The sequence below is a fragment of the Scophthalmus maximus genome, chromosome 4 (genome assembly GCF_022379125.1).
Source record: "Scophthalmus maximus strain ysfricsl-2021 chromosome 4, ASM2237912v1, whole genome shotgun sequence".
NCBI lineage: Eukaryota > Metazoa > Chordata > Actinopteri > Pleuronectiformes > Scophthalmidae > Scophthalmus > Scophthalmus maximus.
Genome location: NC_061518.1, coordinates 22,106,426 through 22,125,493, shown reverse-complemented (window position 1 = coordinate 22,125,493; position 19,068 = coordinate 22,106,426). Strand labels below are relative to the sequence as shown.

Genomic DNA, 19,068 nt, shown 5'->3' with positions numbered 1-19,068 from the left:
CGGTACTGATAAAGACCTAATACGATTGTGTGGACAGAGATTGTTTTAGTTTTAAAGCAAAAACATTAGTATGGCCTCCAGTGGCTCAGGTGGTAGTGCTCCTTGAACTGAGCCACTGAGGATGCACGGGCCACTGCGATCCTGGTTCTGGTCCAATGATAAATGGGAGGATTGTATCAGGAGAGAATCCAGCATAAAATGTGGACAGTAACATCTTCTGATACAGACCTAAAACGCTTGTGTGGATAGAGATTGTTTTGAATGGTGTTTTAAAGCAAAAACATTAGTATGGCTTCAAGTGGCCCTGGCTCAGGTGGTAGTTCGATCCTTAACTCCTTGAACTAAGCCAGTGAGGATGTACGGTACACTGCGATCCTGGTGCTGGTCCCATGATAAATGGGAGGATTGTATCAGGAGAGAATCCAGCATAAAAAAAACTATGCCAAATCAAAATATGCGGATGATGATCCATTGTGGCAAACCCATAATGGGAGTAACTAAACAAAGAAAAAGTACATTCTAGAAAAAGTAAATCTCCCAGGGAAAGGGATTGCCAACACCTGGTGGAAGACAGCATGCATAAACAGGTTTAGACAAACTAAAGCTCATGAAAGTGGTTACAACAAGGGTGGATCATAAATTAACAAATACAAAACCTCACTCTGAATGACATAATCAACAAGTTGACCCTTATATCATTGCTCAGGATCAGAACGAGGCGTAGAAATGTGGCTAAGGCTTTGCGAAATTCATCCTCCACATCAACAAAGTGTCACTTGTTGCTCAGCTCTGTGGGGAATGGTACGGACAGTAACATCTTCTGATACAGACCTAAAACGCTTGTGTGGACAGAGATTGTTTTAGTTTTAAAATGGTGTTTTAAAGCAAAAACATTAGTATGGCCTCAAGTGGCCCTGGCTCAGGTGGTAGTTCGATCCTTAACTCCTTGAACTAAGCCAGTGAGGATGTACGGGCCACTGCGATCCTGGTGCTGGTCCCATGATAAATGGGAGGATTGTATCAGGAGAGAATCCAGCATAAAAAAACTATGCCAAATCAAAATATGCGGATGATTATCCACTGTGGCAAACCCATAATGGGAGCAACCAAACAAAGAAAAAGTACATTCTAGAAAAAGTAAATCTTCCAGGGAAAGGGATTGCCAACACCTGGTGGAAGACAGCATGCATAAACAGGTTTAGACAAACTAAAGCTCATGAAAGTGGTTACAACAAGGGTGGATCATAAATTAACAAATACAAAACCTCACTCTGAATGACAATCAACATTTGGCCCTTATATCATTGGTCAGGATCAGAACGAGGCGTAGAAATGTGGCTGATGCTTTGCGAAATTCATCCTCCACATCAACAAAGTGTCACTTGTTGCTCAGCTCTGTAGGGAAATTAACTGTGTAACATCCTTGTTTCTGCATAGCGATGGCCTTTTACTTCTTTGTCAAACACCCAAGACCCCAGGAGACACTGTAGCTACACAAAGTAACTCTGAAGTTGGCTACAGAAATGTGTCTCTCTCACACTCTCACTCTCACACACACACACACACACACACACACACACACACACACACACACACACACACACACACACACACACACACACACACACACACACACACACACACACACACACACACACACACACACACACACACACACACACACACACACACACACACACACACATCCAGTTGTTTTCTCGTCTCATAGTAGTCTATTTTTGCGGGATCATCAGACCACCAAGTGGTTCTTATTTCCTTTAACTGATACCATGTAAAACACCACCACTGCACTACCCAAAGGAGGACAGTGAGATGAGCACAAACTCGTACGTGTATCTGCCAGCCAGAAAATATTAAAATAGCCGGCTGATTTGTATGCAGCCCAATGCTGTGCTCTCCACTAGCTGGCCCTGCGCACCCACACAGCAAATTCTAGCCCTTGCAGTTAATTAAACCTGTTCCCAGTTTGAAGTCCAGGAAGGTGGAGCTATTCCAGGAATGACGTGAGGATGTCCGACTGTAAACCAACTATGATGATAAAAGGTGCAAGTTGTCCACACACACGCAGTCCAGAGAACAGGTCTAAGTGGGCGACATAAAAAAAAAAAAACCTGCGTGGGTGTTTAGTGGCGTTCGGGGGGGACCCAGAACTCTGCACACTGGAGAAACTGCTTCTCTGGAAGTATGTAAAGTGATACTTACATACAATGGAGCTTGCTGTGGATTGAGTTTCATGTCCCTGGACACTGTAAAGAGAAGAGCAAATGAGAAGTTATAGCTTGATGCATGCTATCGGTAATGTCATGAAGCAATATCAGTGTTGACTGCTTGGGCTGTCAACATAGTATTAACATATTAGTACCTTATAAGGCTGAGAGAACATGGCGCCTATTTAGCATCAGATAAGGAGCAACATTAGCATTCATTTGAAGCCATGTCTCTGGCCTTCTGACAAATATTCGCTCTCATTTTAGCTCCGTTTTGCTCTCCAACAACTCCCGAGGGAAATATCTGGTTGTGTAGCTGCTACACGCTTCACTGTGTGTTCACTCGCTAGTCACTTTGTCCGCTGTTTGGTGCTGGGCAAGAAGCGTGGAGTCAGTTGACTGTCACTGACATCAGAGGTTTCTCACTGAAACCGACAGCTTGCTGCAACTCTGTGGGTTCAGCCACTCCTCTCACACCACAGAGTAAATGAAGCCATTGTTGTAAGAAGAAATTCTCTGATAAGCCTACTATGTGCTCCCTGCCCCAATACCAAAGACTGTGTGACTAAAGGAAGACTGAATATCACTTTACCATGATATTACTATCACCGATAGACGATCTGATTACCTCCAGTGGATGGAGAATGTCAGTATAGCTGAGCTCAAAGCACAGCTGAAGCACAAAGTACGAAGCACAATGGGGGGCTTTAAATCACTGAGCTGAGTCACTGGTGCTGACAGATCGTCAATGGACGATGTGATCACCGATTGGCAAAGGTCTGGTGAATGTTCTAATAACAAATGAAACCCGCTCATCCAGTCCACATCAAACTATATTTGTGTTATTTCCGAGGACCCCGGGAAGTGCAGATGAAATACACAACTAGTCCAACTTAAATGTAACCAGAAAGACAACTACAAAAATGTGTTTACTGCATGTGTTAATGAGCAAGTGTTTACAGAGGGAATAGTCATAACAACCATATGAAGTAATAATATGTCGACATTCTGTTACACTGGCCTCAAGAGCTGATGTTTGATGAGAAGAATGATTGAAAACATTTTTGGCACCATCCAAAAAATGCTACAATAACACTAGAAAACAACTAGACTGTTCAAAGTCCACCTTCCAGCACCACTAGAGCTCAGTAATTATTATTATTATATCTTATTACCAGTCTTTGTGCTAAGCTATGCCAACAGTTCTAGCCGTGTTTCATTGGCAACATTCTTCTTATTTATTTTTTTAACTTGGCAAGAAAGTGAAGCACATTTCCCAAAATGCCCCCATCCACTTATAAAAGTTTGTCCTCTAAAACGTCTGACATTGCTTATAGGGACTTGTATCTGTGCAAATGTTGTCACTGTAGAGATGTTTTCACATTCCTCTCCTGGAGGAGGAGATTTCTGTGCACTTCTCTGCAACTTGAAATTCAAAGAATCCCGGGCGAGGCTAGAATTGGTATGTAACAAATACAGAAAACCAATTGCTGTCAAATATGCAAAATGTAAGCAAAGAAACCGGTGAACTTCCAGTGCACGTAGAGGCAGCGCATCCACAATAGGACGGCGAGTGTGTCAGCAGACACTTAGTGTTAGAATTAGCAGTTCGTGAAAGTTTAATGGCTGGATCTCGCCGATGTTGCCACTAGCCATATTGTTGCGCACATTTTTCCACCGGTCAACCTAGCAGCTGTGGTGGGCGGGGCGCACGGCCTGTGTTATTTGTCATATCAATATCATGAATATTCAAAGTCTTTCATAGAATTCCTCAATGAGAAAGAGAAAGAGAGAGTGGATGGTTTCCAGCCCCATTTCAGAGGGGTTTTAAAAACTTTTTGGGGGGGTTAACAATGTTAAACAAAATATTAGTCATAGCAGATTGTTTTTATATACATTAAAATGAGACTAAAGGGAGACTTCTGCTTCCTATTCCATCTCTATGCTTTGGATAATCAGATTGAACTGTTGCTAGCTCACAGTTACAGTAAAGACAGGTGCTGACACCTCTGATCAGCTTAATCAAGATAAGACAAACTTGGAAAATGTCAGTGTTGCTCTTTTCTCATTTAAAATGGCTGCTATTTGTGTTTCACTAGAATACAACCACGGCAACAAGTTACTCAATTACGAGAGGTAACTGTTTTGTCCAACAAAATGTATGTAGTCAGAATATCATTACCAACAAGGTGAGAGATAAACTTGACCCTGGCAGTAATCCTAACACTGTTAATAGTGCATGAGTACAGAACATGCACACACTAAATCACACATAGCACACACACTCATCATCCAACCTGCTTGTGCTTGTTTACACAAAGAGGCTGAGGAAATGGTGACTTTCTGTGAGCTTTAAGGGTCCTGCTTCCACTAATCACCCATTAACTTTTCATCAAGCAAAAAATAAAGGAAGTAAACCCCCCCCGAAGCCCGCTGCTTTGCCTCGTCTGCATGGGGTTTATGCCGGGCAGATCGGTTAGTAGGATTTAACGGCGCTCGTTCACGTTTGATTCCCCACTCCCAGTCTGGGACGCAGGTCTCAAAGCTGTTTTCTGGGTACAAGGTCGGAGGCACTGGGTGTGTAATTACATCCAAACAAACATATTACAGCTGTAGACTTGAGGACAAATGGATTGGAAACCTTTTTATTGAACTTTTTGAAGAGATATTGCTTGCATTCATCTATGAGTCAAGGGACCGGTCGGCTTTGAGAGCCAGTTATTTTGAGAGACAATTTTCTTTTGTTTGCTGTTCTCTGGCACTAAAGCAAGTCCTTGCTGCTGGCCTCAGTGGTCAGCAGTGCATTAATCACATGCACCCTACAGCTGAGGAGGCAGCGACAAAAGGCCAGGACCTAATGAGTTCAGCAGAGTCCACCAAAAGAGTCGACGCTGGACTCAGCGGAGCACTGAAGCACAGCGAGGCCAATTCACATTATTCAGCCCAATCCAAACATTTTTTTCCCACTTTTCTGCTAAATAAATGGGCTCGAACTAGAATTAGGCGGATCAAGTAAGGGGATAATCAGTAGCTCTAATAATACTCTGGAGTCTAATCCTCTTGCCTTAAGTGCACTGGGCCAGGGACCAGCTTCCTCACCACATGCACGACTTTGACTAATAAGACTCTGTCACATTATGTCCCCACCAGGCTCCCTGGTTCTTCCACATTTTGATATCTGAGACATTTGTCATCTTCTGCTGCTCTTTATGACCAATCCGCATCGTGTGACCATGCATGGGTGGGGCCATGCTCAAGGATGCTTCAACCAGACAGGTCGCTTTAGACAATTCACTTATTTGACGTCCTTTTTTTTTACCACCGCATTACCTCACTCATTGCATAATAAGAAATATTTGGTTGTAAGTTGGTATGTTATTACTTTCACACCGGTCGTTGTTGGCAACAGCATTGACAACGTTGTTCATCCAGGGAAGGTTTGCTGGGCTGCATGCCCTTTATCAGCTACAATCTGCTTTGCTTTCCGTACGTATTCACACTTGGCAGCTGCACACGAGAGCTCAGTCTGCAACTGTAATGGTCACTTTCTGAGCTCGACAGCACTTCAACAGTTGTTAATGGTACTATATGGAAGAATGTGGTGCAATTTTCATGTATTAATTTAAAGCTAGTTAAATGGATTTGTTCAGCGTCATAAGCTTATGTTGTGCTACCTAGTCAGCTGAAAACAATATTACTCTTTTTTTATGAAACAACTTTTGTGTATACCAATAACAGTGTAACTTAAGTTTCCTCATCTATCAACACAGTGCTGGTCAATCACATCCAGTCTCATGTATGTCATGTTTTGACATACGATAGCCAGGATGCTCACTCTTGCCTACCAACGGAGTGACAGCACAAGCAACAGGATACTGACTGCAGTTCATCTAACGGCCACAGACGTCTCCGATTACAAGAGTTTCCTGAATGTTTAATATAGTACCTTGAAGGACAGAACCAACAGTTTGCATCGGCTCCCAAAACTATATGTTAAAGCTCTGGATGACGACACTTCAGATAGAAATACACTGGCTTTAACCGTCAAACCTTTAGAAACAAGCCACCTACTCTCCATATCCTCTTGCTCTTTTTTCCGAATTCACATGATCACTTCTGTTTGTGAGTTTCTGAGTTACACATAAAGGAAGCTGACTCAGTATACTGCATCATCGAAGGGTGACATTGCTTCACTGGTTGCTTTGGATTTATAGACAAGCCTTTAACTTTACACCATTCTTCCATACTTCCTCTTTAGTGTGGCTATAAAGCTGAGCTAGTTGGTCAGTCTGAAGTAGCAAACAGTTCCTCCAATCTGAGTGGACCTGTATAACCTAAAATTAAAGCTAAAATATACCAGGGTACCACTAGAGTCTAGGTGTGTTTTCGGACTTTTGATTTATGCTTAGTGTAAATTTAAAAAAAAAAAATTATACATGTCAACGAAACTATTTACCATCCCCTTCTTATTAGACAAGAAGACAAAAAAATCAAAGAAAAAAAACGCAGGGTCTACCGATGCATTTTGCAGGCATGTTTTTATACAACTACATGAACATCTTGTTTTACCACAAGGGGACAGAAAGGCTACAGTAAAGATTTAACTAGCAATTTCTGCCCAGGTATTAAAGGTTGCCAAAGGTTGATAAATATTGTAACAAATTTGCCCATTGAAAAAAATAACACTTTTGTTCACATGGACTGCTGACTGAGCCAGACGACCTGCCTACAAAAGCTGTTGGATCAGTGACTTCATTTTTAGACAGATTTTCCACTCGCCGGCGAGTTTTGGAACTCACAGCCCCTGGTCTAGTCCAAATCGGCCCTCAATTGGCAATCGGCAATCGCTATGTCTAAACTTTTCGAAGACGCGGTTCCAGAAGCTTGCAGATGCGCCGCCTCCTTTGACTAGATTTCTAGAAGGCTACATATCTGGCCGAATCAGCGACCACTACAGCAAATCGGAGCGCAGGACTCCAGTCGTGTGTTGGGAATTCTCCCGGTGAAAGATGATGCAGTGTGACCCCCTGTCGCTTGTCTGTAATGTAGGATGAACTGAAATATACTGCAAGACTCCCGATCACAAGACAGCAAGTCATGTAGTGATACCTTCACAGCAACCTCACAACTTTGAAAGTTGTGTAGTCTGAACTTGGCAAGAAGGGACTGAGTAGATATTTTGGCATTTACAAATAAGAACTAATGTATTTTGTTGTACCGTTCTTGTTGTTTATACTCTGCAGTGTAGTATCCTGCTGCAAAAGCCAGTTAAAATTGGTGTGTGCAAGTAAAATGAAAGAGTTCAGACACTGAATTTGGAAAGAAAATAAGGTTCACTAAGCACCAACAATAATAATCAAATATTTATCTTGTTGTGATAGTTGCTGTCGTCATTAAAATAATGAACGTTGTTGGCAGTTCGTCATATCAGCCATCACTAATTAAACTTAGCTGTTTCCGGTCCGTGTGCTCTCTGCACACCGTTTTTACGAGATTGTGAGAGAAGAACCGCCACCTCTGTACAACCAAAAAGGAATCGACAGAGTGAGACATCTTCTTTCTTGTTAGTTGCACTAACTCAGTCAGCTTGGCATTGTCTTTCATTCTTATCATATCAGTAATTTACACTAAACTTTATATTTTTGGACCATGGTAGTATTTGGTATTTGCATCATAAGGCAGATGTTCAAGACCCCAAAAATTAATTTAAGACATCAGCACTAAAGGAAGTTTTAAAAATAAATAATTGAAAGCCTAGTATTTTTTCCTATTCAAATAAAATAATGTCATGCTCATGAATTTCTCATTTAAAAGCATTATTTGATACATTTTATTGACTTCTTTAAAGATCCTAATGCACCTCTATTTTTCAACTAAGGCGCAGTTGTGCTCCTTGGGGGGGGAAATAGCGTTGAGCCCTGTGTGGGTCATTTATAACTACGATACCTGATATACAGAGCTGGTTACACTGAATACAATGAGGTATAAGAGGTAACCACGTTTAAGGCAATTTACTGCAGCAAGATATTTTGGTGCAGTGTTAATGCTTACGTCATAAAATGGGAAAACTGGGGGGGGGAAATTACATTACAAACCCACTGTTTCTACCTGTTTCATCTATTTTCTCAAGTGATGACAAAACAAATTCCTACAATTAAGTAGTTCCACTGATATATTTAGTTAAACTCATTATCATCAGGCAATAGTGGACTGAAACTTTAACCCTAACTCATACTACCAAACATATATTCACATCAGTTATTCAAACAAGGCGAGTAAATAACAACCTTGGCTGAGAGCCTGTGTATCATCCATGTACTTCAGGAAAGACCTAGCATCCAAACAACACGCAGTTTCTTTCTCTGGTAACAGAAGAACCTTGAGAAATGGCATTCCCCAAGCTCAACCTATGGCCACCCGACACCTGCTTATAGAGAGTGCACAACCCATTAGCTCCACCTAAAACAATTGGTGCAGCCAGCTTTCAGCCAAGCTCCTTAAGAGTCTTCATAATGGCAGAAACTGCCTTTTTTAGCTGGTACTCAAACGGAATTTTCCTCCTCTGCTGCAGGGAGGTCACAAAGAAGCAGGGCATAAACTACGTCCAAGTGCACAGCCGTCACAAATGGACCAATAAATCAAGAGACAAAAGCCCCTCAATGCTGGGATAGGAGTGGTAATGCGCCGAGTCGGGATGTGAATGGACCTGTTATTGCTTCCACGGGTCCCCTGGCTGTCAAAATAAGCCATAATAGCCATGTGACTCCAGCGTGAATGGGAGGATGAGCAGGATTAGCTTCACAACTCATTAATCGGACTGTCTCCTACACCTTTACCAATAATCAGCTGAGGATTCCCCAACACAACATGCACAGGACAGACTATGACTCAAACGCTTTTCTCGCTGCCCTGTCTGTGAAAGTGCTGCTGATTTATGTGCAAGCCGACACAGATAAACGCCACAGTCAAGTAAACACCAGTCTGGGTCCAGTTTCAGCCACAGGAACAGATTCACAGAGATCACTGAACGACAGACAAACTACAAGGTGGCTGGTGGAGTTTTCCCGTGCACAGAAATAATGTCTACATTTATAGTCTTTTAAAATAAAATCAGATTTATGGAAATATTCTGCAGTTATTTTTTTTATATATACAATGCATGTATTTCCACTAAATGTGTTCCCTTCCTCTTTTCTAGTAACGAGATTATGACAGTTTCTCATGGAAGTATATACCTAAACGAATGAGTTATTCACTTTGTGGCATGCAATCATTTCACAAGGTCAACTTTTATTTATTTTTTTAATCCTTCAGCTCAAAGAAAATCTACTATAGATCTGATGGCATTAACACATGAAAGTAGCTGAATGAATTAGTGGTAGGAACAGTAGATATGTTGGGCGATCAGAGGGAAATGGAGGCCTGTGACGGCATCAACATAATCTTTTCTGTCACCACCACTCCCCTCGGAGAGTCCCTGTCCAAAGGCCCCAACTCTTAAAACTAGAAAAACAAATGCACATGTTAGCTACAGGTCAAGGTTCAAGCAATACAAAAAAACATGCATCAGGTAAAGAAGGCATTATAGTTTTCAATTCCTTTTAACCATGATCCACGTGCCCATTTCCAAGTGCAGCATGGCCCTTTTAGAGTGGGTGATCTATCAAATAACCTTATCAGCACACTGGCATCAATACTGGGAGGTAAAGTTCAGAATGACCACGTCCAGTGTGTCTCATTGCAATTGCTGAAAGGGATTGACAATCTTTTCAGCAGTGCACCTTGATAGAATACTTCAAATTAAAGTTTATCAAAAATAGTGAAAGATGTTTTATCTCAAGAACTGCCATTGAGCAAGGCATTTTAAGTGATTTATCTGGGAAACTTTTAGATTTTAATCTTTACATCTGCTGATGCAGAATAAGACCACAGGACTCATCCGACCTTTCCTGAACAGATAAAGCAAAAAAATAAAATAAATTAATGAATCAGAAAGTGTCCAGTGTGCAGAATCCAGGCCAGACACTTGAAATAAAATGGGTCACATTGTGTGATCCTGGTGAACATAACAGGCAACGTGCATCAGTGTTTTATCACCTCAAAGCGTCACACTGCAGTCTTTCTAGGTCAAAAACCTCCCGTTGGCAATTAATTAACTTGAAGAATGCCAGCGCAGATCTAGCGCATGGAGAGCTGCAGTCAAGGACATGGAGACACCTGTAAACAGGAGCGGCAGCCCAATATAGACCTGAGGTGTCATCCAATACCCTGGCTCCATGATGACAACAGAGATGGGACTTCAGTCTCCGGGAGGAGCTGGACTGAGCGTGTACCCCGGCTTATTTCCTCTTACACAAACTAGAGAAGGACAATCTGGCCTGGATACCTCACTTTTTTGCCTGTTTTGGTCTATTTTTGTGTACATCATATGCAAAACGTAACTTGTCTTGACATCACCTTCGTATGGGATGCTGCTGGTTCCCAAAGGTTTATGTTTATTGTCCACAAGCATTGCCCATTTAAGGGGTTCAATACCCACCTGCAGCACTCTTATTATAGATGTAAGGAGCTTTGGATAAAAACCTGTACCACCACATGGCAGATGAAAGTGCCAGGGAGAGCTTTGAGGCTGCTTTAAAGCCCTGTGAGAGACAAGGGTTCATAAAGACTGTCTAGCAGTCCTCTTAACCTCCTTTTATTCTGTTTTCATCCACCTGACTTTTTCATATCATACATTTTATTTAGAATTGAAAGTGCGGGAGCTTTGGCTTTTTTGTTGAATCACACTTTCATTTCAAAATTGCAAACATTGTTGTCAACGGTTTCCTCAATTACCAAGTAACTGTGGCAACCAAAGTCTTCAAACGTGGCCCACTGTGGGAGAAATAATGGCTCAATGTGACTCAGAGGTTTGATGTTTAACGTTTGACTTTTGTTTAACCTCTCGTGTTCGACCAATAGTCAACCAGTAGTTACTGGCCTACCAGTACAACATGACATACACCGACTGCCTCGGCCACAGCACAAAACCACCAGAGAAACAACGTGCGTCTGCTCCGTGTCCAACCCTCGTCTGATCCTTTTTACGGTTCACTATCAGCTCCGCTCTTCTGGGGCACGGCTAAATTAGTCAGGGCTACATCACATTCTTGACAATGCCCAACCACAGTAACTTGGACACACCGTGTTGCCTACCATTTAGATAGTCACGGCTGTTTGATTTAATCTAACCTAGCTATTGTCTCTATGGACAGATATGAGGCCTTCATGGTGACGCGGCCGCACCCGGCCACACAAAAGCGGCCTCTGTGCAGAGACTGCACACAAACGCTGGCTGACAACACAAGGCCAGGGGATGAAAGGTCTCCTCAGTGTTTGGTGACAGTTATTACCCTCTCCACTGAAACCAAATACCTGTGGGCCCAGATAGCATTATCTTATTGTGAGGCACACTGGGGGCTGGCCTGTAATCAGGGCCTGAGCCTTGATCAGGCCCCCTCACCCACACACACAGTTTCCACCACCATCAGACCATGAGCTGTTCTGCAGACATATTAAAGAAATAGTTTGACATCTTTTTTTTGCAGAGCATCATATGTCTCATCTGAACAAGAAATATGAAGCAACCACCAGGAGCCACATCATGTAGTTTACCACAAATATTGGAAACATGGGGAGACACTGAATCTCATAGAACCCCAGCTATCAGGTATTTCAAATTTGACAGGGGCAACATGAAAAATTGGTTCTTTGCTTTGCACTTAGATTTTTGTATGGTTTGGACAAATGAGATACTAAGTGTTGACTAGGGACCTAGAGAAGTTCTGGTATGCAGTTCTATTACCTTTGTACAGAGGCAACCAAACACTTTGCCCTTGTTTCAGGTGCTTATGCTAAGCTAAGTCTGTGCTGGTAGCTTCACTCTTGGCAACAACAAAAAAAGCAGATTTCCCAAAATGACAGAATTTACCTTTAAGACATATGAATGAGTGCCGATGCTACACGAGAGGAATAGTGGTGCTACTTCCAGATAGAACAAGCTCGGGCTGATATTTTGAGCGAATGTAAACCGTTGCCTGTGTTAAACACAATGTATCGCATTATCAACAGGGCAATTTCAGTTGCACTTGGTAACCTTATAGAACTTTAATAGAAAAAATATAAACAGAAGCTCAAGAATAATGGAAATACGCAGAAAGACAGGGAGACTGTAGACTTTTAGAAAAGGAAAGTGGCTGTTAGTCCGATCTGAGAGGTAATAGGTTTATCCTGGAGAATCCTGAGCAACCTCAACCTTAGTCTCACAGCAGGTCTGATCTGCAACAAAGGCTGATCTGATTTATAAGGTTACATCATTCTCATGAACAAAAGCAACTTTAATGCATCAAAAGCGATGCAACAAGAGCAATAAGTGTATGCATGTCCAAAGCACTGATTATGACCACATGGGTAAAACTACTATGTGGTTAGTAGTAGTTGCATGATAAAGCATGAAGGTCCAGAGATTGAGTCACAGCTCTACTTCCTTCTAGGTGAAGCTAAGATATGCAGGTTTGGTCAATCAGAAACTCTGAATTGCCCACAGACATGCACATGTCACTGTGTGTTTACCCTGTGATACAATGGTCACCTCTCCGGGGTCTTTGCAATGAGTTACTCTTCAACCAGATGACACATAAACCACCAATGCACTCAAAAATTCAGAGACGTGTGGAAAAGAAACAACCGCAGAGTTTTTCGGGAAGTGTGGTGCGGTGGCTTTGCAATAAATGTGCATGAACTGCTCACTTCCCCCAACGATTCCCTGTCTATGTACCAAGCAACTCAGCCCACGAGAACACTTCGTTCCACCTCTGGAACTAACTGCTTCTTGTTCAAGATCATCAAGTATTGAATTACATGTATTGAATAGAAGAACCTGACTAGAGCCACAACAGTTAAATCGATTAATCGATTAGTAATCGACTACTAAATTAATCTCCAACTATTTTGATAATCGATTAATCGGTTCAAGTAGATTTTACGGGGGGGAAAAGTCTCTATTCTATGATTTCAGCTTCTTAAATAGGAATATCTTCTGGTTTCCTTGCTCCTCTATGACAGTAAACTAAATATATTTTATGTTTGGACAAAACAAAAACCTCATCTTGGGTTTTGGGAAACACAATCCACATTTTTCACCATTGTATGACATTTTATGGACCAAAATACTAATCAATTAATGAAGGAAATCATCGACAGATTAATCGATAATGAAAATAATCGTTAGTCTAATCCTGTCCGTATTGCGTTGCATTAACGGAAACGTAGCATCCAGCAATTTGTTGCTTGGCTCATTGAAGGGACTAGATTTCAGCATATCTCACCCTCTGCTGCTTTCATATTGCCAAATGTCTTCTGGCCTTACTTTCTGAAGTACCTGTTTTTAAGTAAGGGCCGTGTGGTCCATCACCAACGTATGATCACACAGATTGTGATTTCACATTTTCATAAAAATTTTACAACATTTGAATGTCCAAATGTATCAAGCACATCTGTAACACGCAAGATAAATAATGTAATTTTCCTTAAGCGCAGCCCAATTACAACTTCAGAGTGGAATCTCTGCTCACACGTGTTGTCATTAAGACCATTAACCGTTATCACTGAGGCACGGGTTGCTTAGCACAGTAGGCGCGTCACAATCAGACTTTGCCCTGAGGAATGTGATCAAAACAAAAACAAGGAAGAAAAATGTTCAGATTCAATTTGTATCTGCAAACACAATAAAGCTTTTGTTTAGTTAACATCACCACCTACAATCTAAAAAGCCATGATTATTTAATTATTCCTCTTACCCTGTCACCTCAAACTATGTGAGACCTCTTAAACGCATGTGTCTCAGCTAAAAAAAACACACACACAAAGGCACTGATAGAAATCTTACCCAGGGTCTATTTGATGAACACGGCTACGAGCAGACTCCTTCAGCTGCACACTAAATTCATTTTAAGCCCATCAGAGAGAGCAGGTGTGTTTACACTAGGCAGGTATTGTCAGCGTCAGTGGGCATGCAAGCTCTCGAGCACACCGATTACACTGAGCTAAATATGGCTTTGTGCTAACACAGACAGTAGGCAGATAAAAGCCCTGATGTCAGAGGGGAGAGGCGGAGTCTGCAGGCCACAGGTCAGGTGTCTGCGGTAACTGCTGCGTCCAATTATCCTGCCTCTGTACTTTGACCATGTTCTTCCAAAGAGTGTTGCAATGGGGAACATCTCTGGGCCAATGGCACGGTGTTGGTGTTGATGGACAGGGCTAAGAAACAGCATGGTCAACAGCTGCTCAACCACTGAATTACAGGGGAGGGATATTCGTAATGACCGTCATATGTTCCAAGTGCTTTTCTGATATAGTACAACACATGCAGAGAATATACAGAAAAGTAAGTATTGATTCAGTAGTGGAAAACATACTTAATTTAATTTAAGTAAAAGTAAAAAGTCAATTCATTACGTCATTTTTAAAACTAAAAAAAATCAAGATAAAAGATTGATGGTCCTATGCTCTAGATGTTTGCTGCAATTCTTGCATAAGAGAAGAAGTCTTTGGGCGTTTGACTGTTGGTTAGCACCTTAGTAATCTTAAAGAATAAGACTGGTTTAGAGACTTTTATTAATAATTCTATTAATAAGGAAAAACTGAAGAAAACAACAGGAGCCTTAAATCTGCAGCATAACGTACCTAAAAGTATCAAAAGTATCAAAATATTCATTATGATTTATGTAAACAGCACTTACTGTAGCACATCATGGAGCTAATTTGAACCGATGTATGTATGTACTGGGTATTTCACCCCATTCTAACCTATGACATTGCATCGTATTTTATAAATTGATCATATTTTATATGTCAAATCAAATCCTAGGGAAAATATTGAAAGTCAAACCAATTCCCGCAAAAAATGTAGTAAGTCCCTCATAACTGTATTCATGCAAAGTACTTGAGTAAATGAACATTGGCACATTTCCACAACTACAACATCTTTCTTTTTTGGGGGGTTGAAGGAATGTAGTTGGGACATAAAGGCTTTTGACACAGATACATACATTTAAAAAAAAAAACATATGTCCCAGGAAAATAATCTAAGAACAGAATCATTTATGGAGAAGTCTCTGGAGTTTTGGAGAGTTTGAAAATGTCTTCCAAATGCAAAGAAGTATTAAATATGAAAGGACCTGCCGTTACCAAAACTATTGGTTAGAGAGGATGGGCTTCGTGCAATCATGTTATCAGTATGCTGCATATATTCATACCACAAAGCTGTGAGCAATTTGTGCACTTGAGCCTAACCCTAACCAACCAAACAAGGTGGCTAAGTTGCCAATTTTGGGGCGGAAACTCACCACAGGCACCATAATAATTGACAACAAATTTGGTTTGAAAATTTCCAGGAGAAACACAACTCCAGGGCACAGAGATTGAACAAGCTGCAGAGAGGGTCCCTGTTTTGGAACAAGAGTGTGGCTGCTGTTTGGCATGCTGAGAGGATTCCAGCAATTCCAGTCTTGACAAAAACTAAGTCAAGGCTTTATTGGGAATATCAGTAGAGAATTCAGCAGTCGCCCTCCCAGGCATACAAAACCCATCCCTGAGACAGGCCTACACCATGGACTTGTACCTGTAAGATTTCCTCTAATGCCTCCATTCAACAGTAATGCAGTGTAATTACAAGGCCGACAATGTGCATATCCACCATCATCATTAAATTAGGGGGTTTGTGAAGATGAGGAATTGGCTAGGTTCAGCTTGGAGCCAGCAGAATCCTCATGGTAATTTACAGTTCTCTAAAAGGGAGGCCAACTCCTCTTTCATTTGTTTCTTGTACTGGAGCTAAATACATATTTCTGACTGGGACGGCCTCACAAGTGAGCCGAACATTTGCTGGGGAGAGACAGAGAGCAGACTAATAAGCTTTTGTTTTGTGGGGGCACAGTGTAGACATTCCCTCCTGATAGTCTCATTCTTATGAATTCACAATGTAACGGTGGAGGGATGTTTACTGGTTTGTGGAGTGTTGGCAATCAAACAACACAACTGCAGCTTAGTCTACTGTTGCACTCATACAGTCCAACATTTGTAAATAAGCTCATTGCCTTTCTGGCAGAACTTCTGTCAATTAAATTTCTGGCTACAAACAGCAATGGGTCATTTTAGTGTAATGACTGGAAGCAGGGAAATGCAATTGTACCAGGGGGCTTGATGCAGTAACTTCCCAGAGTTGCAACTGGTTGCCTGGAAATGTCACCAAGCCAATAAAAAGTCTGGCACATGACCCCTGACAAACCTGCATTATTTTTACACTGAGATTTTTGGATTGAACAAATACACTATGGTATATTTTTGCCTTTATGTTAAACTAAGCTAACTGGCTTCTGGTTGCAGCTTGATAGTTACTGAACAGGTTATGGATCTGCTCATCTAGCTCTCAGCCAGATAGACAACATGAGGTTTTTCTAAAAATGTAAAACTTTCATTTACTTCTAACAGATGACAGCATTTACTTTGATACTTGGCATTTAAAAATAAACCCATTACATGTGTATTTTAATAATTGTGTGAAAACCTGCTAATCTAAAATTTTATTGATGTCATCTCTCTGTGAGCTGTAAGACCTACACTTTAAAAATGTACTTCCTGCAAGCCCGGGAGGTGACATGGGGACATGGGTTTACTAATTCCCATGTGCAGTTTCAGTAAACCACGAGCAGGGTTTAGTAAACCATGCACCCACGAAGTTACTAACTTACTGAGGTGCACGCCCCCCTTCCCATCTGCATCAGTTCAGTTCACAGTTTGCTAGCGCCTGGCTAATATCTAATTAAAAGGCAGAGTGTCATTGTGGCAAAGGAAACCTAATGATCTTGACACCAAAATGCAAAAAAGCAAGGAACCACTAATATGCTTTTATTCAAAACAGAGACAATCGCCATCTAAACAGCGTTTTCACAAAATCTCATTTTAGGAACTCGTATACTCTGCTGTTGTATGGACACCATACTTTTCTAAACTTATACATATGTATTGGTGGTGAAAAACAAAAAAAGATCATTGCCATGGAAACATCAAGTTGAAAATGAGCAAACTTCTTGAAGTGATACTGTAGAACAGGAGTATTTCCTTCTTTTACAGTGTCACCTCTGCAGAGCAAACTGTGATACAAGGATGGTGACGGGTTGGGCGATGTCCACTATGACAATGTCTGCAGTGAAACATTGTGATGGACGATAACATCGAGGGTAGAGCCTCACATGTTTACTAAGCACAGACACTGATCATCATGAGCAAAAAAATCTTAGCATCAGCACAGCAGCGAAGGAGCCATCCAGCTGCCCTGTTCAAATAACAAACATGCTGCTGGTTTGTCGTATCAGCTGTGCGCGATGGCAGGCCTAAATTAAACATGGCTGTTGTCAGTCTGTGTGCTCTACGCACACCGCTGTCGGCGCTTGTCAAAGACGATGGCATCATCCGCCGCGCCTTTCACCATTGGTTGGATACCGACGTTCAAAGACAATGACTCAGATTTGCAGGGCCGATCCTCACAGAGACACGTAAATGACGAGGCTGCCGAATATGCACACCGAAAATTCTTTTCAACTGAGTTAGCACTGACTGTCAGAAGTTCCTGCAGTGACAGCAGGAGAAACAGTTGCTTGTCACAAACTGTCCGAGGAGTCAAAACCGCTGATTACAAAGCCCGTGCCTCTGTGTTAAAGGAAGTGATAACAACTGTATCCGGCCTCTGTCATCCATCCTCTCCGACAGCAAACACAGAAACATTGCTGTGCGGTAGGAGGTATTAAAACTTTCCAGCTGCTCCTTCGCGTTGTGCTAGCTTTCTCAGGCTGCAGGTGAACACTGCGGATCATTCGAAATGAGATATTAGTGCAGAATAATGGCGGCAACAAAGATGAGGCCCGTGGTGTGACTTCTGATCCAGTGTGCTTCACAACACGGGAAACCGGAGGGCGGCCCGTGTTCGTGCGCCTGGTCCTTTGAAAGTGTTTAGGTGGGTGAGGTCAAGCGAGTGTAAATTAATTAGTAGGCTACTGTTGTCCCCTTACACGTGTGCAGAATCTCCCAGGGGCACAAAAAGAAAAAAATAAGGCATGAGGAGAGATCAGCTCGTGTAACCCGGACTCGCTTGATGAAGAATAGCTTCCCCACGGTGACTCTACAGCGGTCCTGATTGACTTTCTATTTGGGATGTCGTCAGTGTAAATGATTCCCATAGAGATGAAAAGTGGTTGTACGGCACAAAGTGGATTGTAACTATGCATCGCTGAGTGCAAATCTTTCCCAGAAACCCCTGGGGAAATAATGAAAAAAAATGTTTTTTGCCCCAACCAGTGACTTGGTGACTATTCAGAGTTGCGTTCACGCAACACATGGGCAGTGTGTGTTCATCACAAGGCTCGGTTCGTGTCACATGACTCGTTTCCCCATATAACTGTACAGCCCTACTTTTTCTATGTCTCATTTTCACAATGCATAAGTGCTTTGATCTCATACAGAGTAGTCCTCGGTGGCCTCGGCTCCTTCGTGGTGCTGATAGGAGAACTCAAAGCTGTTTTTAAACACGAGTCTACGTATCTCCTGCACTTTGAACGCGGCGCGTGTGTTGCGGGGCCTCGCTTTCGCGGCCCTTTTGTTTGGTAGCAATTTACTTCTTCTTTTCCTTTTTTTTAGGGGACGCTCGATTTCCTCGCCGCAGCAGCGCAGTTCACAGCAAACGGGGAGAAGTTCGCACTTCTTCTTCTACTTCTTCTACTTCTTCTTCTACTTCTTCTTCTTCTTC

General features: G+C 41.9%; 1 protein-coding gene across 6 annotated transcripts in view; it reads right to left on the bottom strand.

Moving 5' to 3' along the window:
• The window catches only part of LOC118302802 (A-kinase anchor protein 13), a 98,848-nt gene that overhangs the window by 79,508 nt on the left and 272 nt on the right, over positions 1-19,068 (bottom strand). For 5 of the 6 annotated variants that reach the window (XM_035629245.2, XM_035629247.2, XM_035629249.2 and 2 more), the window contains exon 2: positions 2,224-2,267. In XM_035629245.2, coding sequence (XP_035485138.2) covers positions 2,224-2,256 — 33 coding nt within the window. In that variant the 5' untranslated portion in view covers positions 2,257-2,267. Of the gene's footprint in view, positions 1-2,223; positions 2,268-14,154; positions 14,296-19,068 lie in introns of those variants that run through there. The other variant, XM_035629246.2, reaches the window with a different exon arrangement.